This window comes from Filicampus tigris, chromosome 13, assembly GCF_054856515.1.
Source record: "Filicampus tigris isolate MCC_2025a chromosome 13, RoL_Ftig_1.0, whole genome shotgun sequence".
NCBI lineage: Eukaryota > Metazoa > Chordata > Actinopteri > Syngnathiformes > Syngnathidae > Filicampus > Filicampus tigris.
Genome location: NC_141229.1, coordinates 20413322 through 20432755, shown reverse-complemented (window position 1 = coordinate 20432755; position 19434 = coordinate 20413322). Strand labels below are relative to the sequence as shown.

Here is a 19434-nt window from a genome sequence, read left to right as displayed (position 1 = left end):
CCATCGTGCCACCTGTAAATAATATATCAATACAAAATAATACATCAATACAAAATAACGGGGATTAACCAGCCCCAAAATGTATGCGGACATCTCTCATTGGGCCCACTTCAACCCTTGAAAATATCACAACACGATTAGTCTTTCTATGGCTGACTTAAAAGAGCATGAAATCTGTCACGTCTGTCTGTTTTCTTAGACCAAGATACGCAAACACAATGTGTCCGAGACTGCTCATTGAATTGCTCATAGGTCAATATATATTACATTTAAATCTTTCAGTGTTAAGCTTGACTTACTTTTCCCCCCGAAGTCCACCTCTTATCTATGGGGTACACCCTTCAACACCTATCCGAAAATGAGGCACTCTAAATGACCGCACTCAGATGAGGGGTCGGCCTCATCGCTGGAAGTTTGGAGCACCCAATTTTTCAAAGTCCATCCATCCATCCATTCTCTGCACGTGTATCCTCACTCGGGTCGTGCGCGGGCGTGCTGGACTTTTCCAACCATGAAATTTCACCAAGGCAACCTATCCGACATTGACACTCTCGAAATGTGACGCAGAAATTTCGCCAAGCCGACCTCCGGGGCTTGTCGAGGAGGTGTTTATCCGAAGTTGACACCCACTTCCACTGCGACGCCGAGCTGATTCTCTGGCTGGACAGAATAAGAGTTCGACCCGCTACGGCTGAGAAAAACACAAGATTTTTGATGATAAGAATAATAAGAATAAGAATGCCTTTATTGATCCCACAGTGGGGAAATTTTCATTGTTACAGTAGCAAAGATATAGGTCACACAGGGGCGGCGGCATAATGTGGCCATTAATGTATAACATTGACGGCAAACATTTAGAATCAAACCTATGTAGATATACGCAGTAACATGTGTATATACACATGTGTATACACACCAACCTACATCTACATAAAAAATATGAGGAACACTCATTTCGGCCTGTACATAGTACAGAGGAAAAAATACTCTAAGTGACAGTGCTGCAGTGCTGTAGTGAAATGTAAGGAACAGCATTGGATAAAAATAAAACTAGACTAACAGTAGTGGGGAATGTTGAGTATTGCACGGTATTACAGTAGTGGGGAATATTGGGTATTGCACGATACGAGCTCAGGTGCAGGACTGCACAATTGCACTAATGACCGCCAGTTTGTAGAGACTACACAATGTTCTTGTTAAAGAGTCTGACAGCAGCAGGCAAGAAGGAACGGCGGAATCTCTCCTTTGCACAGCGAGGGTGTAACAGTCTGTCACTGAAGGTGCTGTGGAGTGCTGTTAGGGTGCCCTGGAGGGGGTGGTCCGGGTTGCCCAGCATTGATGACAGCTTGGCCAACATCCTCCTGTCCCCCACCGAGTCCACAGAGTCCAGGGAGCAGCCCAGGACAGAGCCGGCCCTCTTGACCAGTTTGTCCAGCCGCTTCTTGTCCCGGGCCGAGACGCCGCCTGCCCAGGTGACCACTCCCTGGAAGATGACCGATGCAACCACCGAGTCATAAAAGTTCCTGAGGAGTGTCCCCTGAACCCCAAAAGACCTCAGTCTCCTGAGGAGGAAGAGTCTGCTCTGACTCTTCCTATAGAGAGCGTCTGTGTTGTCGCACCAGTCCAGTTTATTGTTCAGATGAACACCCAGGTACTTGTAAGTTGAGACTCTCTCAACATCTGTTCCCCGGATGTTCACTGGTGCAGGTGAAGAGTGCTGGCGCCTACCGAAATCCACCACCATTTCTTTGGATTTCCCCGCATTGATCAGGAGGCGGTTCTGCTGGCACCAGTCCACAAAACCCTGAGTAAGTTCTCTGTACTCCCGATCATCTCCGCCTGTGATGAGGCCGACAATCGCAGAGTCGTCAGAGAACTTCTGCAGGTGACAGGTAGGGGTGTTGTAGTTGAAGTCCGAGGTGTAGAGGGTGAACAGGAAGGGAGCCAAGACAGTTCCCTGTGGGGCCCCCGTGCTGCAGAGGAGCACGTCAGACACACAGTCCTGTGTCCTCACATACTGTGGCCGGTTTGTGAGGTAGTCCTGGATCCATGTGGTGAGGTGGTGCGCCACCCCCGCCCGCTCCAGCTTGTCTCCCAGTAGGGTGGGCTGGATGGTGTTGAAAGCACTGGAGAAATCAAAGAACATGATCCTCACAGTGCTCCCCGCCTTCTCCAGGTGGGAGAGTGAAGTGTGGAGGAGGTAGATGATGGCATCATCCACACTGATGCCAGGCTGGTATGCGAACTGGAGTGGGTCCATTGAGGAGCTCACCAGGGGGCGCAGGTGGACAAGGACCAGTCTCTCCAGGGTCTTCATCAGGTGAGACGTCAGCGCCACCGGTCTGAAGCTGTTGAGCTCCTTCGGGTGGGGGGTCTTTGGCACCGGGACCAGGCAGGATGTTTTCCATAGCTGGGGGACCCTGCCCAGCTTCAGGCTCAGGTTGAACATGTGCTGGACAATTCCACACAGCTGGTCTGCGCAGGATTTGAGGAGCTGGGGGCTGATGCCATCTGGACCCGCTGCCTTCCTCGCCTTCATCTTCTTCAGCTGGTTCCTCACCTGAGATGTTGTGAAGGCCAAGGCTGGACAGGAAGGAGTGGTGGCTATCTGGTGTAGCTGGGAGCTGGAGACTGTGGAGAAAAGAGGGGAGGGGGTGACACGCCCAGCAGGAGGAGTAGGTGGAGACTGCAGCAGGAGAGACGGAGTGGAGGCAGGCATCTGATCGAACCTATTGAAAAAGAGATTTAGCTCATTTGATGTGGATGAGATCGTGTTTTCTGCTCATATGAACCTTCATACCTAAATCCAAAATATTCTGCAGCTCGCTTTTATATTTTCACAGGTTGAAGTGGACAAGAGTAGTAATGTGCATTGGAATTTTGGTGATGATTAATCCCCATTTCAGACATGAGGTGACAACGGAACGTCACAAAACAAGCCAGTAAACAATATTACAATGCTTGCCTCTTTCCGTCTCTTACGTGACAGGCAGATGGAAAAAAAAGCCAAAAGTGGACCTGCCAATCTGTGGTAAAATTCATCACAAAAAAAAAAAAAAATCATTACAGATTCTTTTAGCGGGGTGAATTTTTTTGCTGACATCTTTACATACAGACCTATGATGTACAATAAGTGCCAATGTTAAAGCGGAAGTCAAGCCAAGCATAATTTTTTCAAGAATATGTTCCCAGCAGGCCCACTAGTTGAAACACGGCATTCTGATTAATGTTGCCTTTGTGGAATATAAATTAAGTAGCAAAATGCACTTGTTTTTAGCCATCTCTGGGGGTGGCCATTTTGTCTTCTGTCGACTGAAAATGACATCACAACTGCTTACAACAATCAATCACAGCTGACCTGTTCTCTGAATCTGAGCCCGATTGGTCGTTGTGAGCAGTTATGATGTCATTTTCAGTCGACAGAAGACAAAATGGCCGCCCCCGGAGATGGCTAAAAACGAGTGGACTAACACTTATTCCACAAACGCAATATTTATCAGAATGCCCTGTTTCAACTAGTGGGCTTGCATGAAACATATTCTTGAAAAACATATGGTTACGTTGACTTCCGCTTTAAGCCCATTCAGGATTTCCTTTAAACAAGTGAATGAACATCAATTTTTGCCACGGGTTGTAAAAACAGTTGGGTTAAAAATAACACAATTTTGGTTCACAAAATGGACCGATGAACAAATTGGGTCAATTTGACCCAACTTTCTGGGTTGTTTTTGGCAAAAACAAACCCCAAAATTAGTAGTTTTGTACAGAACAACCTCCAAAATTGGGCTGCTTTGTAAAAAACAACGCAAGAGTGTGGGTCAAATTGACCCAAGTAGTGGATCGGTCCATTTTTGACCCCAAATTATGGAATAATGTTATTTTTAACCCAACTGTTTTTAGAGGGTATAAGTAGCTCCATTCCGAAATGCCACAAATGCTTGATAGCAACTCTTCAACGAGCTAACAGGACACATTTATGTGAAAATTATTTTTTAAATTATATATATATATCTATATTTGCAGAAAACATTATTTCTGGGTAAATACTTGTTTTATTACAAAAAACAAGATTCCCAGGGATTAATTAAGGTCAACACAATGTCCATTAAATGTCTGATATTGCAACCATTGCTTCTGTAAAAATCGAATGAATACTTGGAAAGAGAGGACTCTACCAAAGCCCATTTGAAATTTGCATGTTTAGTTTGCAATTTAAAACCAAGCTTGGTTATGATTGCTTTGCCACCTCATCAAACTATAACGGCTTGCAGAAGGGCATCGGTGCCTTGTGCCTTCTTACACAGCAGCCAGTCAAATAGTGTCTTCACGGACTTGCACCTAGAAATGTACTTCGTCTGTACTACTTGACATTTGTATACTGTATTTTCAAAATGTTTGATTTATGATAAATTGATGGGCAAAACTTGTGTGAGAGCTGTTTTCATGAGACCTTGCCATATTTTTGTGCTCAGCGCCATGGGAAGGTGCAACTTGTGCACCGCTTGGACATCTGCTTCTCCAGGGAACGGGAACGACTGCAGGGCAATTTCAAAATGTCAGGATTGAAACCTCGGATTGCATTTTTGCATGCTGCTAAACACTGCATCACCACCAAGCAACCAACAGGTGGAGCAGCCATTACAATTTAATTTGTTTGACAGTGTTTGGCTTGTTTAAACTTATACATTATACTATTCAACAATTGAAATTCTAAAATACAGAACAATTAGACTGCAGTTAGTCCTATATGTGACTCTACTTAACTTTTGAACGATACCCCCAAATATTATTGAAATAAATACATGCCTTTGTAGAGCGAGTTACATGGAGGATAATTACACTTAAAACATGTAAACACTCGATGCACTAATAGAAATTGCATAAGATTAAGGATCAATATATTTCTTGGAAAGGTTGACAAATTCCCAGTTTAGTCAAGAGTACCGACGTCACGTGACTATATGGATATTTGGGGTCAGATCTTTATCATTGTAATTACTTTTAGCATAGAATAGTATTGATCTTTACAAATGATTGTATGCAGTTGTGTAAGCACACGTTGTGTGCAAGTTTGACTATTTTATGTTTTATCTTGATCGACATTGCTCATTAAAAATCTTTATCATGAGGTCAATTTGTAAGCGCATGGACTTTTTCTGTTTAATTCAAGACAAGTCTGTGATTTTTGCAAACAACTGAAAAAAGGCCTTCACAATCACCTTTAGTTGCAAGCGCGGAAAGACAGAACCCAGGATCAGAAGAATGTTTTTTTTATCTGCACATTCCACAGCTGAACACAGAACAAAGCGCTCGAGGGAAAAATGCTGGAAAATAAGATTCAGTGGCTGCTTGCGGAATCAAGGGGGAAATGCAGAACAGATGAGAGGGGCTTGCTCCCTCCCCTCTTTGTCGGCCACATTTTGCAACCGTACTGTCAAAAAAAAAGTGCTAGAATACTTTGCGTGTTATCGGAAATAAAGGAAAAAGCAAAACAATATTGATAAATAAATCAGATCAGAAGTATAAAATGTAAGTTACTTTCAACTACAGCTTTAAACTTGGATTTTGTAAATACGCAATCGAAACGAAAAACAACAACAAAAAGAAAACAGACACGTACGTCAACATTCTTTCTTTCTTTGGGTTTGGGTTTCCCAGATGACCAGTTTGGCAAATTACGAGTAGTCCGCGAACGCTTCACAGCAGCAGTTGACTTGAAGGGATGCGACTGCGACGCTGGTGTTGTTTTTCTCTTCTTCTCTATCGAGACTACAGCCGCGGCCGCGCCTTCGCTTGTTCTCGGGAAAGCTCTGTGGACACAGTGACTAATTAATGACATCTTTTTTTCCTCCCTAATTGAGGAAACGGAAAAGACGTTTTGGCCACAGTGGACGGTGCGCGGGGATTCTCTTGCCTGTTAGCGTGTGAAAACGCGCGCATGTTCATTGTAGTTGCTGCTTGCAGTTACACTTGAAACAAGGCTTGCACGTTTTTTTTTTGTTGTTGTTGTTTTTGTTTTTAACTTTTGCGTTTTATTGCTGCTGTGCTAGGATTTCATCTTTATCTGAAAAACAAGCGTGGAATCAAATACCAAAGGAATCCAACACAGGTAAGACAAAAATAATTATAGGCTGCTGTCATATGTGCAGGGCATTTAACGTCAATCACTAAGCTGTCATTGCAGTGTAATAGATCTTGAAATTAAAAGTTGTCCTAATGTTTACCCGAAGAAGACTGGCCAAACCAACGCGAGTCATTTTTTTAATCATGTTTTGGATTATACGTTCTAATTGGAAAAATAATGCCGTGCAAATGACATATCTGGACAGATTTGAGGATTTCTTTGAAGCTCTGCGGACAATCTATGACACAAATGTACATTGCTATCGACTGAGGTGGTCACTTTTAGCTTGCTAAACCGTGTCCAGGTCTGGTTAAACCAGCCAAATGTTCGTCTGTGTGAATGAATGCTGTGACATGATAGACTGGTTTAGTGCATTAAACGGGGCGATATAAAGCAGCTTCACTCATGGCGTCTCACCAGCGTCACTTCATTAAACTGCAGAAGGGTTCTGGCTTTTTAAATTGTTATTGTAAAGCTGACTGCAGTTATTTCTTGAAAACATTTACTTCCCAGAGCGTCACTTGAGGTCTATCATTTTAAGGTCCTGTTGGTTAGCCCCATTTGCCAAATCATTTTACTCCCCAACAAATGGCATATTCCCGATGACACAACATGTTTGCCCCTTATTTCTTAACTCCACAGAGTTAACAATACACACTTAGTATTGTTAATGGTCGGTGACTGATACTGCACTCTGTAAAGGGGCCACCCCTTGTCAGTCTGTGGCCACCCCCCAGTTAATATCTGTAATAATTGAAAACTGTGTTTTTTCTGTCATTTTTTTACAGGGATATGTGTGAATTTTATTTTATGAAACCTTGACTGGGGCGGCACGGTGGCCGACTGGTTAGCACGTCTGCCTCACAGTTCAGAGGTCCTGGGTTCGATCCCGGCTCCGACCTCCCTGTGTGGAGTTTGCATGTTCTCCTCGTACCCGCGTGGGTTTTCTCCGGGTACCCCGGTTTCCTCCCACATTCCAAAAACATGCATGGTAAGTTGATTGAACACTCTAAATTGCCCCTTATGAGTGCGAATGTTTGTTTGTCTCTGTGTGCCCTGCGATTGGCTGGCAACCAATTCGGGGTGTCCCCTGCCTACTGCCCGAAGACAGCTGGGATAGGCTCCAGCACGCCCCGCGACCCTTGTGAGGATAAGCGATTTGGTTAATGGATGGATGGATGGAAACCTTGACTGTGGATGATCTGATAAAGAATGATGGATGGATGGAAGCACCTATAGCCAAACCTTATTGAGACGTTGTGTCATTCTGGCCACCCCCAGTGAAATAGTTCTAGTTACGCCCTTGCTACACATATTTGTTCAAATGGCAGGTTTTTGTGATATAAAATAACAAAACAAGTCAATGATCTGTCATTTGGAAATAGTTTCCACCATAATCTGTAGAACTCAAATTAAAAAAAACAAAAGAGGATATTAAAAAAAAAAAAAAAAAAAAAGCATGTGGCTGCACACCCTCTTCTGGCTGTGTTTAGAATTCACCGAATCATTCAAACTTGTGTTAAATGGGAGTGGGCAGTGCACACACCAATGAAAGCGTCTCTGACTAACACCAAGTAAATTGTAGCTGTTTTAGCATTTTTTTTCTATTTACACAAGTAACGGTCTGCGGACAGCTTCCACAGGATCAAACAGAAGCAAAACTGAGAAATGGAAATCCCTCCAAAATGACTGCAAAGACAAGATGAAAAATGGTCAGGGAGGCTGCAGAAATTTCTGGCAAGGACTGCCTGTTTAATATGTGACAACAATCAGCCATCTTCCTCATGTCTTGGCATGGCCTTATCTTACACATAGGCATGGGCTGGGATCAAATATTGTGGTTCCACGGTATCCTTATATTGCAATTGCATTTGTAAAATGTATTGTTTTGTAACTAATAACTTCCCCTTGAATGTAATCTGTAGTACATTAGGAGATGTCAAATGATTTTTTTTGTAAATGAAATTGTAATGTAATACTACAGTAGAAGTACTTTTTTTATTCACAAAATAAGTAGCTTCTTCTCAGCTCTTCTCCCCTTTGGTAAGTATTATTAGAGGGTAAACGAACCGATGTTAGCCATGCTATTTAGCTAGTTTTCTGCCTTGGTAGCTCTCCATCCATCCATCCATTATCGATACCACTTATCCTCACAAGGGTCGCGGGCGTGCTGGAGCCTATCCCAGCTGTCTTCGGGCAGTAAGCGGGGGACACCCTGAATTGGTTGCCAGCCAATCGCAGGGCACACAGAGACAAACAAACAACAGCACTCACAATCACACCTAGGGGCAATTTAGAGAGTTCAATCAATTGACCATGCATGTTTTTGGAATGTGGGAGGAAACTGGAGTACCCGGAGAAAATCCACGCCGGCATGGGGAGAACATGCAAACTCCACTCAGGGAGGCCGGGATCAAACCCACGACCTCTGAACTGTGAGGTGAACGTGCTAACCAGTCGACCACCCCCTTTGGTAGCTAGTCTACAGTATTTATTTCACCAGTTGTAGCTAAAAGGCAGAGCTGGGCACTTGATCCTTTTTTGCCCGTCCGGCCGCAACCCCCCGGCCATATTCATAAACATTGTCGGCCCCCGCCCCGTTCCGACCTCCAACCCCCCACCCCCCCAAAAAACGTGCACGATGTCCCGGCGGGAGAGAGGCTAATGGAAGAGGTTTATTCAAACACAATTAGCTGGCTAACTTACTATTCAAACCCTACAAGTTACCTATTTTCCACACTCCCCTCCTTCACACTTCCCTGCCTTCAAAACAAAAGCATGCCGGCAAACCACTACACAGCAGGTTTGCTAGAGCGTATTTCCGGAAGTAGGGAAGTGCATGATGTGCCAGTGTCATACTTGAGTGATTTTCCTCCCGGACACAATTTGTTTTGAAAGAAGCCTAAAAAGAAGCCTTTCACCGAGTAGGCTGAGATGAAATTTGGCCGCCTCACGAGCACATCACACGCATGAGGGCCGATTAGTGGGCCGGACTAAAATCCACTTCCGGCCATGCTTAGTCCAGCTGCTTTTTTAATTTGTCACCCCCTACCCCTCCGCCCCAAAAATGGCCATCCGGCCGGGCCGGAGGGTCCGACCGGTCCGGCTCAGGGACGGACTGCCCAGCTCTGCTAAAAGGGATGTCACGATATCCAAATGTCACAATACGATAATATCATGATTTTAACCTCACGATACGGTAATAATCACGATATTGTAGGGAGGTTGGCAATATATAAAAAGCTCACGATACTGTACAAAAGCTGACGATATTGTAAAAAAAACAAAAAGAAGCTCATATTAAAAAAAAAAAAAAAAAAATCACAATATTCTGTTTTTGTACATAACAGCATTCACAAAGAAATAGTCCGAGTCCAAGTCGGTGATTTTGAGTTCCTGCCGATATCGAGTCCTAATCCGATACCTTGTCAATGCATGAAGAACCGATGGGCAGCCATGGCTCACATCTAGAGTAGTCGTCCAGTAACCGGAGAGTTGACTGTTTCATTCCCGCTCTGTCCGAGTCATGTGTCATCGTGTCCTTGGGCGAGGCACTTCCCCCAAACTGCCTCCATGCCCCTCACACCGGTGTATGGCCGTACATTCACGTGGTGTTTATTTCCGTCGGACGGAAAAAAATGTGTACCTTGTCGAGTATGATGAAGTACATAACATGGAAGCATAGCCACCTTAAATGAAGTTCACAAATCAGCGAAAGTTTCAACAGGAGGAAGTGCCCTGCTTTGAAGCATGGTGGTTTAATGGCAGTAATTGTGAAAGGCCAGTGCCAGATTTCTTGCCTTCGCCGCCTGCCAGAGTCCGCCGCACCTTCATTTTTATCACAAGCTCTTGCTGTGTTTCCCTCCCTCTTGTTCTCGTGTGACGCTATCAATCATATCTTGCTCTCAGCAGATTCTTCTGCTCATTAAGGAAGTGAACCTGTAGGTAGCCAGCAGCACCCCAAGCCATTCATCTCTCTCAGCAGGACACTGAGACTCACATCTGGAGTAGCATTTCAAAACATGGCCCTTAGCAGACATGCAGCGTACGCTGAAAGAGAGTCGATGCATATTTAAAGGACGGCCTTTCAGCAGAAGCAGGGCCAAGCATAACATTAACACTACTTGAGCTGCACATACCTAAACCCTTTGTGTTTTGCACTCGCAAAAACGGAAAGCGCAGGTGTGCATATTTTACAGTACAAAAGATAAATGGACATGAACGTACAAATGCACTCATTATTTAGTGCTGTTCTGTGTGATTTAATATGAAGAGATTGGAGGTCACCTTTTTCTTTCCCATCATGAATTTGCTTTTGTGATCCGCAAAGGCGCGAGTAAGGTTGGCCGCTTGTTAGTTAGGAAACTTTTGCTTCATGAAATTTTAAATTAATAAAAAATTAATAAAATTAATAAAAATGATTGTGCTTAGACCAAAACAAAAAGTAACTGAAACTACAGTACATTTTGTTTATCAAACTAACTATAGCCATGAGTCTTATTGGGAATCATGCAACAAGTTTTCCACACCTGGATTTGCCGATCCTCTCCAGTTTTCTCAGGTTGGATGGTGCACATGGTGTACAGACATTTTCAGGTCTCTCCAGAGATGCCCGTTCGGGTTCAGGTCAGGGCTCTGGCTGGGCCAGTCAAGAACGGTCACAAAGTTGTTCTGAAGCCGCTCCTTTGTTATTTTAATTTCGGGGTCATTGCCCTGTTGAAAGGTGAACCTTCGGCCCTTTGTGAGGTCCTAAGCACTCTGGAGGTTTTCCTCCAGGATATCTCTGTACTTGGCCGCATTCATCTTTCCTTCAATTGCGACCTGTCGTCCTGTCCCTGCACCAACACCATGTTTCGCTGTAGGGATTGTATTGGGCAGGTGATGAGCAGTGCCTGGTTTTCTGACGTAGTACCGGTAAAGTACGTTCTCAATGATATATGCGTTCCATCCTGCATATTTAATCGACCACGTGGTTCCGGTCCATCCCTCGTTGGCGACAGCCAATTGCCAACAAGAACCTAATTTTCATGTTACAAGCACGCGCCGCACAAGCAGACACGCCGCCAAACAAAGGAAAAATATCTAACAAAAACAACAGACACACACATGCACAGCGTGGTGATCGGGGGAAACAAAAACAATATGTCATTGCATCTGTGGCAAGGTACATGACACTGTTTTATTTTTCAGTTTTTTCTCGGCCACGTGTCTGGAGTGCGGGCGGCACCAGCGTGTTATGTAGTACAGGATAAGTTCGTTCTCAACATCGACTGGTACCACGTGGGTCAATTAAATAAGGAAATAGGCGCCCGGCTCTGTATATATTAGTGCTGTCAAAACATTACAATTTTTTAACTGATTAATCGCAAAATTTTCCATAATTGATCGCGATTAATTGTATTTTTCAACTCCAAATTTTTACAAAGCTTGATACCTATATTTGCTTGAGTAAAATCTTGAAATTAATGTGGAAAAAACATTTCGATTCAAAGACTGTTCTAATAGCTTTCTTTGATCCTTGAATACTATTCTTTTCCTGTAAAATACAACAGTTGAACAATACACCAAAGACGTACAACTAATATGGTATTTAAATTTGGCTGTGCAAATTATTTTGGATTTCTCCAATAAGCCGCCAAGCAACTTTTTAAAGTAAAACTGCGTACGAGTCTGTCTTTGTGACAGTGACTCTCCTCTAAGTTTGGCTACACAGTGAGCAGAGGTCAGCTGCTACAGCAAGAAAATAAAACTGAATTATCTGAGTTAATTTTTTTTAGTGTGTTATGAAATTTAAATTAATCTCCATAGTTAAAGTGGAAGTCAACCGAAACATTTTTTTCTAGAATATGTCCTATGCAAGCCCACTAGTTGAAACAAGGCATTCTGATAAATATTGTGTTTGTGGAATAAGAGTTAATCCATCCGTTTTTAGCCATCTCTGGGGGCGGCCATTTTGTGACTTCTGTTGACTGAAAATGACATCACAACTGCTCAGGGCTCAGGTAACGACTGACCTGTTTTCTCAAGTTGAGCCGTGATTGGTCGTTACCTGAGCAGTAGTGATATAATTTTCAGTCGACAGAAGTGACAAAATGGCCGCCCCCTGAGATGGCTAAAAACGGTTGGTTTTTGCTGCTTAACTCATATTCCACAAACGCAATATTAATCAGAATGCCGAGTTTCAACTAGTGGGCCTGCTGGGAACGTATTCTTGAAAAAAGTGTGTTTCGCTTAAGCCCCTCTTTAAAGCTTTAACTTTGACAACCCTAATATATATATATATATATATATATATATATATATATATATATATATATATATATATATATATATATATATATATATATATATATATATATATATATATAAAATACAATTTTATACTAAAAACCATCTATAATGAAAAATCCCAAACTATTATTACCCTGTTACATACTTAACATCGATGTTAACCGTCCACCATAATTAAAATTTTGAACAGATATGTGCCGAGTGTTGTCACTTTAGCCTTCTTGTGTGGAGTTTGCATGCTTTCCCCTTGCTCGTGTGGCTTTTCTCCAGCTTCTGTCCACATCGCAAAAACGTACATGTTAGGTTAATTGAAGACTCCACACTGAATGGTTGTTTGTCTTTTATGTCTCTCTCATACAAATGAACCACTCCTCACTCCACGCCCCTGCACTGCTGAGCCAATGCAGAGGATTGTTTTCATTTCCATGATCAACTGGAACATAACTAGGAGCCCGCAACAAGGCTAGCGGCTATTATTAACCCAGAGTCTTCCATTTAAAGATGGATCGTTTTATCACTTGCAGAGGTGGACATTCTGTCATTACTGACGGAGAGCTGTTTTGCTGAATTAGACGAATGATGGGAAACTTGAACAAAAAGAATACTTGGAAAAAAAAGAATACTGGGGAAAAAAAAAAGAATAACAGACTCAGACGGAAGCAGGTTTTCGTCCGTCAGTGTAATCATTAATAACCGGGTCAAGTACCGATGAACCTTTCAGTCCGTCACTGATGGAATCCCGTTTTGCTGACGACTGACAGAAACATGCCCCACCTGTCTCGTGTGTTTCTTCGCAGGGCTGGATACAAGCAGGGTTGCTTACATTGACATATATGGAAACGCTTTGCTTCCATAGTAGGAGCCGGTATACACAAAAGATCTGTAATCCGCCAAAGAAGAAGGGGGAGAAGAAGAAAAAGAAGAAGAGCATTTGTAGACAGGAGAAGGAGTGCGAGCTAGTTAGATTGGATTTAACCCTTGCCCACAATGCGGTTTAACGTAGCCATTTCAAACTTTAATATAAAACTTTTTGGCGTTTTCGAAGTTAAATCAGCTGCAGGCAGCCACCATCGTGTACTTACAGTTCGACAGACTGGGAAATAAGTGTAGGCTATTGAAAATGTATCTGAGTGTATAAAGTTCTTTGGACAGAAACACCGTATTATGTAGATACACTGATATATATATATATATATATATATATATATATATATATATATATATATATATATATACATATACATATATATATGTATATATATATATATATATATATATATATATATATATATATATATATATATATAACATGACAGATTGACCAACTGACGATAACAGTTTGGTTCGGCCCTGAAGATGTGATGGACTGAAGATGATGGACGGGTGCCCAGGCCGTTGACGGATGATAAATGATGGACCGGCAAAATTAGGTCAACTTGTGAATGGAGCATTTCATCATCAAGCTTTCAAATTACTCTTGTCATTTAGTGTACTAGATCTGTGCAGATGGCGCATGCAGCAGGCATATCACCAAACACAAATGCTGCCCCATGTCAACAACTTCATCAAATATTTGAGTATGTGTTACCCAGCTCTGATTATCTTTTGGCTGTGATACGATTGTGCCTCAGTGTAGTTGAGAAACTAGACTTTGTTGCTGGAAAATGTCCGATGTAGCTGAATGCCATGTCATGGCCAAATGACAACAAAGAGTAGTGGGGGATATTATGGATGAGATGTTCAAGGACTGGAGTCACAAAGGATACATTTCAAACCCAAACTACACTTTTTCCCCGGAACAGTGCACCTTTGGAACTACTGTACGTGAGTGGGATGGTTAGGCTCCTTTACAATCGTTAGAACTCGCAGGCAAACTAGCATTTGTCCAACAATTAGTTGCCATTACTTATGTTTGCAGCAGGACTCTAAGTGCGACCATCCGGTTCCAAAGTCCAAGTCCTTACAGATGCGTTACATTCATTATCGTATCGTAATCGTTAACACAATTACGTTTGAACTATTTTGAATCCCTTCAGAATCATTTAGATCTGCATCAATTATTTCTCAGGCCACTGTGTCATATCACACCAACATTGAGTGTTTATTATTCTATGTGGGAGTGGAGGTAGATGCCATCAAACTAAGACTCCTCCAGTGAGATTTTCAAGTGTCTGCCGTGAGATCATAGAGCTCTGATGCTTGCTGTCAGGCCCGTGTCAGTACAACCGCAGGCAGCTCTTACAGGTTACGCCCACTTATTTTCTCACTGCAGAGATGTGTCACTTAGATTTGGTCCAACACACTTACACACACGCATACACGCTTTCCTTACCAACAGTGGACTATCAGCCCAGACTGACCAAGAGGGAACACACACACATTTTCTGGTTTACGTGTGCTGAGGGGTCTATAGTGGTTCTTCAACACTTTCTTGCATTTATAACCATGCATTTTTTCCCCCTTCTTGCTGTGGCCCCATTTCAACAATGCTTTGGCTCACTCGCAGTGTGTCCTCGCCAGATGTGGTCATTTCTGTCGACCCGACACACACATGACACACACAGTTAGTTTTTAAAAAGAGTCCTTATTCACCAATTTTCATGGATCCGATCAATTACGTCATTAAATGATCCCGCAAATTATGACATTAGACTCGGTCAGTGTTGTATAAATAGCAAAATATTGACAGGTTTCAATCCACTGGATCAGATCGGTGTAAAGTCTACTGAAAACTAAATCCATATTTTGAATTATAGTCGCATATACATCAAGTGATTGTGGATGGATATGCAACAGTTTTATCGTAATCTGCAGAGCTGGGTAGTTTACTAAAATTTTGCGGTCCATTTATCCCGCCGCAGCCGAGGTACCCTTCTGCCATCCGTCTATCCGCCTTTTTGTACGGCCGGGCCAAATAGTTTTTTCATTTTTTATTGTTCATTTGAAAGGGACACTGGTACACTGGTACACTGGTACACTGGTACATGACCTGTGTAAATGTGCCAAAGTTAGCAGTAGCTAATTTACAGTCATAGTCCCTTGGCAGGTAATGTAAGACAAGACATATCAACAAAACATCCTTCAATAATTCACAATTTCACAATACATCATCAGTCTAAAATGCCGAAGTATAGGTAATGAAGTCCAGATGTGTTGGTCTTCTTCTGCCGCTTGGGGATGACCAAGACAAAAGGAATGTCTAAAAAAAATACAATCATTCACTAATTCATTCAGACACATAAAATGCATGCAAACATATATACATATGCAACTCTAACGAGTACAGTATTGACTGGATTTATGACGGTTTTTCAGATAAGTTTTGAAAGTATGATATGTGTGTGATTCTCTTATTGTATGGGGGACTTTATTTATTTATTATTTTATTTTATATTACAGCCCCGGATTGAAACTACTCACTGTGCGAAAGTGGTACATCTAAAGGGGACCTCACAATCACCACACTAATCGCCTATAGGCCGGTCTGCCTATCATTTTAAACGGGCTTCCATTAGTGTTCCGTCTAGCAACTTAAATCAACTTTCACTAGCATCCAACCCCCCGCTGATCGATATATGAAACGAAAGACTCACTGTAACATGGAAGTCTCAGTCTCTTTAGGACCCAGTTGTCAAAAAGCCTCGGGAAACAGAAACCTCGCCGTGGCCTTTGAAGCCTCACCGTGAAAATAGACGATAGATGATTGCATAGGTGGAAAAAATGGGCTTCCAACTACATGTCATCCGTTTATTTTTTTTAGGTTCTCGTCTATTGCGTATCGGCTACAAAATGGGCGCCCATCATAGGCTGATAGATGGACCGGTCCGTCACATAGGCGGAATGCCCAGCTCTGATAATCTGTTCGTGATTTCTGATTCACTGCTTGTGTACTCTGGCAATTGATAATGATGCCACATAGCATTAAAAAAAATCTCTGAGTCATATGTCCTCTGCATTCTACCTTTTCACAACTTAGACGCTTATGCAGACAACTGATGTTATGACACATTGATTGCATTGTCCATGTGTGAGTGCATGCATACATGCGTGCATGTTTGCGTCCCTGTGTTTCTGTGCTATGACCCTGTTAGGCGGACTTGGAACTATTTTGAAGTGAAAACCACAGACAAACTGTTTTCACTGCTATCTGTTCCCCTAAGGCTCGGAAACACTTAGCAAAAAGAAGAGAACAGAGAGTAAACACTGAACATATACGCAGGCTGGTGCTTCGCACACACACACATGCTGAAACCATTAGCATTTCTGAGGTTGTAGAGGAAAATACTTTACAGATCTCAACGTTTATTAGAGGCATGTTTTATACTCCTTAAAATCTTCGAACGAATGAAATGTTCACCAGTGATTGGCTTATACACCAGTTTTTCTCTGGATGTGTTAAGGTTCCGTTGGAACCAGGAAAAGGGTGGATCCCACAAATGCAGACAGTGAAAAGTTAACCAACAAAAATGTATTACAAAATATTACCACCGTCCAAAGTTCAACACAAATCGCTGGCAGCACACCAGGAAAAATGGAATAACACAAAACGCATGCAAAACAGGGCAAGGAAGAAAACAACGCAAAATTACCTGCCACACGGGATCAGGAAAACACCAATTGAAAAGAAACAACAACGCACGCTGTACAAGCAACTAAACCAAAATGCTATACTTGGAAAAACACGCGAAACAGAAATCAAAAAGTTTATCTTAGTCAAGAACATACTTGTAGCAATGTAGCGAGCAAGCGATAATCGAATAATCTGACAATTTGTCTGCAGCACCGTTGTCTTTTTATAGTCTTTGATTAGTGATGCGAAACAGGTGCGGCGCTGCAAGACACGCCCCCAAATCAGCTGACGGACTACTAAACCATGACAGTACCCCCCACTCAATGGACGCCCCCAGGCGGACCACCTGGCTTCGAAGGCCAACGGGCATAGAAATCGCGGATGAGCGACGGGTCGAGGATCCAGGAGTGGGGGACCCACTGGCGCTCCTCAGGCCCATAGCCCTCCCAGTCGACCAGGTACTGGAAACCCCGACCCCTGCGCCGAGAGTCCAGAATCTCCTTGACCGTGTACACAGGACCACCATCGACGAGACGCGGGGGCGGCGGAGGGACAGGAGGGGGTGCCAAAGAACAGGAACCAGTCGGCTTGATCAGGGACACGTGGAAGACAGGATGGATCTTCAGCGTAGGTGGCAGGCGCAGCCTCACAGTCACCGGATTCACCACCGAATCTACTTCAAAAGGTCCAATGACTCGCGACCCAACTTGCGAGAAGTACCTACCAGATGCATATCCTGGGTAGACACCCAGACCCTCTGTCCAGGTGAGTAGACAGGCGCCGGACGTCGTCGCTGGTCAGCGATCCGGCGGTTGAGGGCAGCTGTGCGAGAGAGCGCTGCCCTGGTCTCTTTCCACACCCGGTGGGCCTGTCGTAGGTGGAGCTGGATCGACGGCAGGTCAACTTGCCCTTCCTGTGAGGGGAACAGAGGTGGCTGATACCAATAAGCTGACATGAAGGGCGACTGACCTGTAGCAGACAAGACGAGGGTGTTGTGGGCGTATTCCACCCAAGGTAGGTGGGCGGACCAAGACGTCGGATGCTGAAGGGAGACACAACGGAGAGCCGCTTCAAGCTCCTTTCGGATTGGCCATTAGTCTGGGGATGGTACCCCGAAGACAGGCTTGCAGTCGCCCCCAACGTGGTTGACCAGTAGCTGTGCCGTTTCAAGGACGAGGGAAGCTTGGGCAGTGCCACAAAATGTGCCATCTTGGAAAAGCGATCAACCACGGTGAGTATGACAGACTTTCCCCTGGATAGCGGAAGTCCAGTCACAAAGTCCAAGGAGATATGCGACCAGTGACGTGAGGGAACAGGTAACGGTCGAAGCAGCCCGGCTGGAGGATTTGCCACAAGCACAGGCAGAACAGGCCCCAATGAATTCAATAATGTCCTTCTTAAGTTCGGGCCACCAAAACTGTTGCCCAATCAGGGCCAGAGTCCGTTTAATGGGAGGCAATCTTCGATGAATGCCCCCAACGTAGCACTTCTGAACGAAAAGGAGTGGGAACAAATAGTTTCCCCTTGGGACAAAGTTGCCGAACTGGAATGTCTTTCTGGGCCCGAAGAATCTTCTCCTTAATTTCCCACTGTAGAGCGCCCACGTTGCAGTGGTTTGGGAGGATGGGTCCCGGCGGTGTCGGGTCCTCATTGGAATCATGAAGTCTCGAGAGGGCATCAGGTTTTTGGTTCTTGGACCCCTTGCGATAAGTTGGAATAAAATTATACCGCGTAAACAATAGGGCCCATCGGGTTTGTCGTGAGTTCAACCTTTTGGCTGAACTAATGTAGGCCAAGTTCTTATGATCCGTGTACACAGTAAATTGTTCCTTGGCCCCCTCCAGCCAGTGTCTCCATTCTTGGAGGGCGAGGACTATGGCCAACCGTTCACGGTTTCCAACATCATAGTTGGCTTCAGCCGAGCTGAGTCTCCTTGAAAGAAAGGCGCAGGAGTGGAGCTTCTGGTCGACTGGTGAGCGCTGGGACAAGACGGCCCCCACTCCTAAATCTGAAGCGTCGACCTCTACCACAAAAGGAAAGTAAGGGTTAGAGTGTGTCAACACGGGTGGGTTGGTAAATAACATCTTTAAAGCAGTAAAAGCCGCCTCGGCTCGAGTAGACCACTTGAACGAGGATTTGTTGGAAGTTGTGTCAGGGGTGCAGCCTTTTGTCTATAGTTGCGTATGAAGCGTCTGTAAAAGTTCACAAACCCCAGAAATCTCTGTAATTGTTTCCGAGAAGTGGGTCTTGGAGATCCCAGATGCAATAACATGTTCCCCATATTGTTTTTATTTCACCGATCACCGCTGTGTGTCTGTTGTTTTTGTTTGATTATATTTTCTTTGTTTGGCGGCGCCTGCGTGTGACGTGAAGATTACGTTCTCGACGCCGATTGACTGTCGCCGACGAGGGACGGACTGGGACCACGCAGGTCATTTAAATATGCAGA

General features: G+C 43.8%; 2 protein-coding genes across 2 annotated transcripts in view; one reads left to right on the top strand and one right to left on the bottom strand.

The window, feature by feature from the left end:
* Positions 1-5667: 5667 nt before the first annotated feature.
* Positions 5668-19434, top strand: part of sertad4 (SERTA domain containing 4) — a 30921-nt gene continuing 17154 nt past the window's right edge. The window contains exon 1 of the mRNA XM_086050622.1: positions 5668-6109. The gene's annotated coding sequence lies outside the window, so the exon portion shown is untranslated. The remainder of the gene's footprint in view (positions 6110-19434) is intronic.
* LOC147137896 (uncharacterized) lies at positions 17306-18194 on the bottom strand. The gene is made up of 4 exons (XM_086050048.1): positions 18097-18194; positions 17955-18027; positions 17757-17898; positions 17306-17658 (listed from the first exon to the last, which is right to left on the bottom strand). The coding sequence occupies exons 1-4, from the start codon at positions 18192-18194 to the stop codon at positions 17306-17308; spliced, it is 666 nt and encodes a 221-aa protein (XP_085906174.1).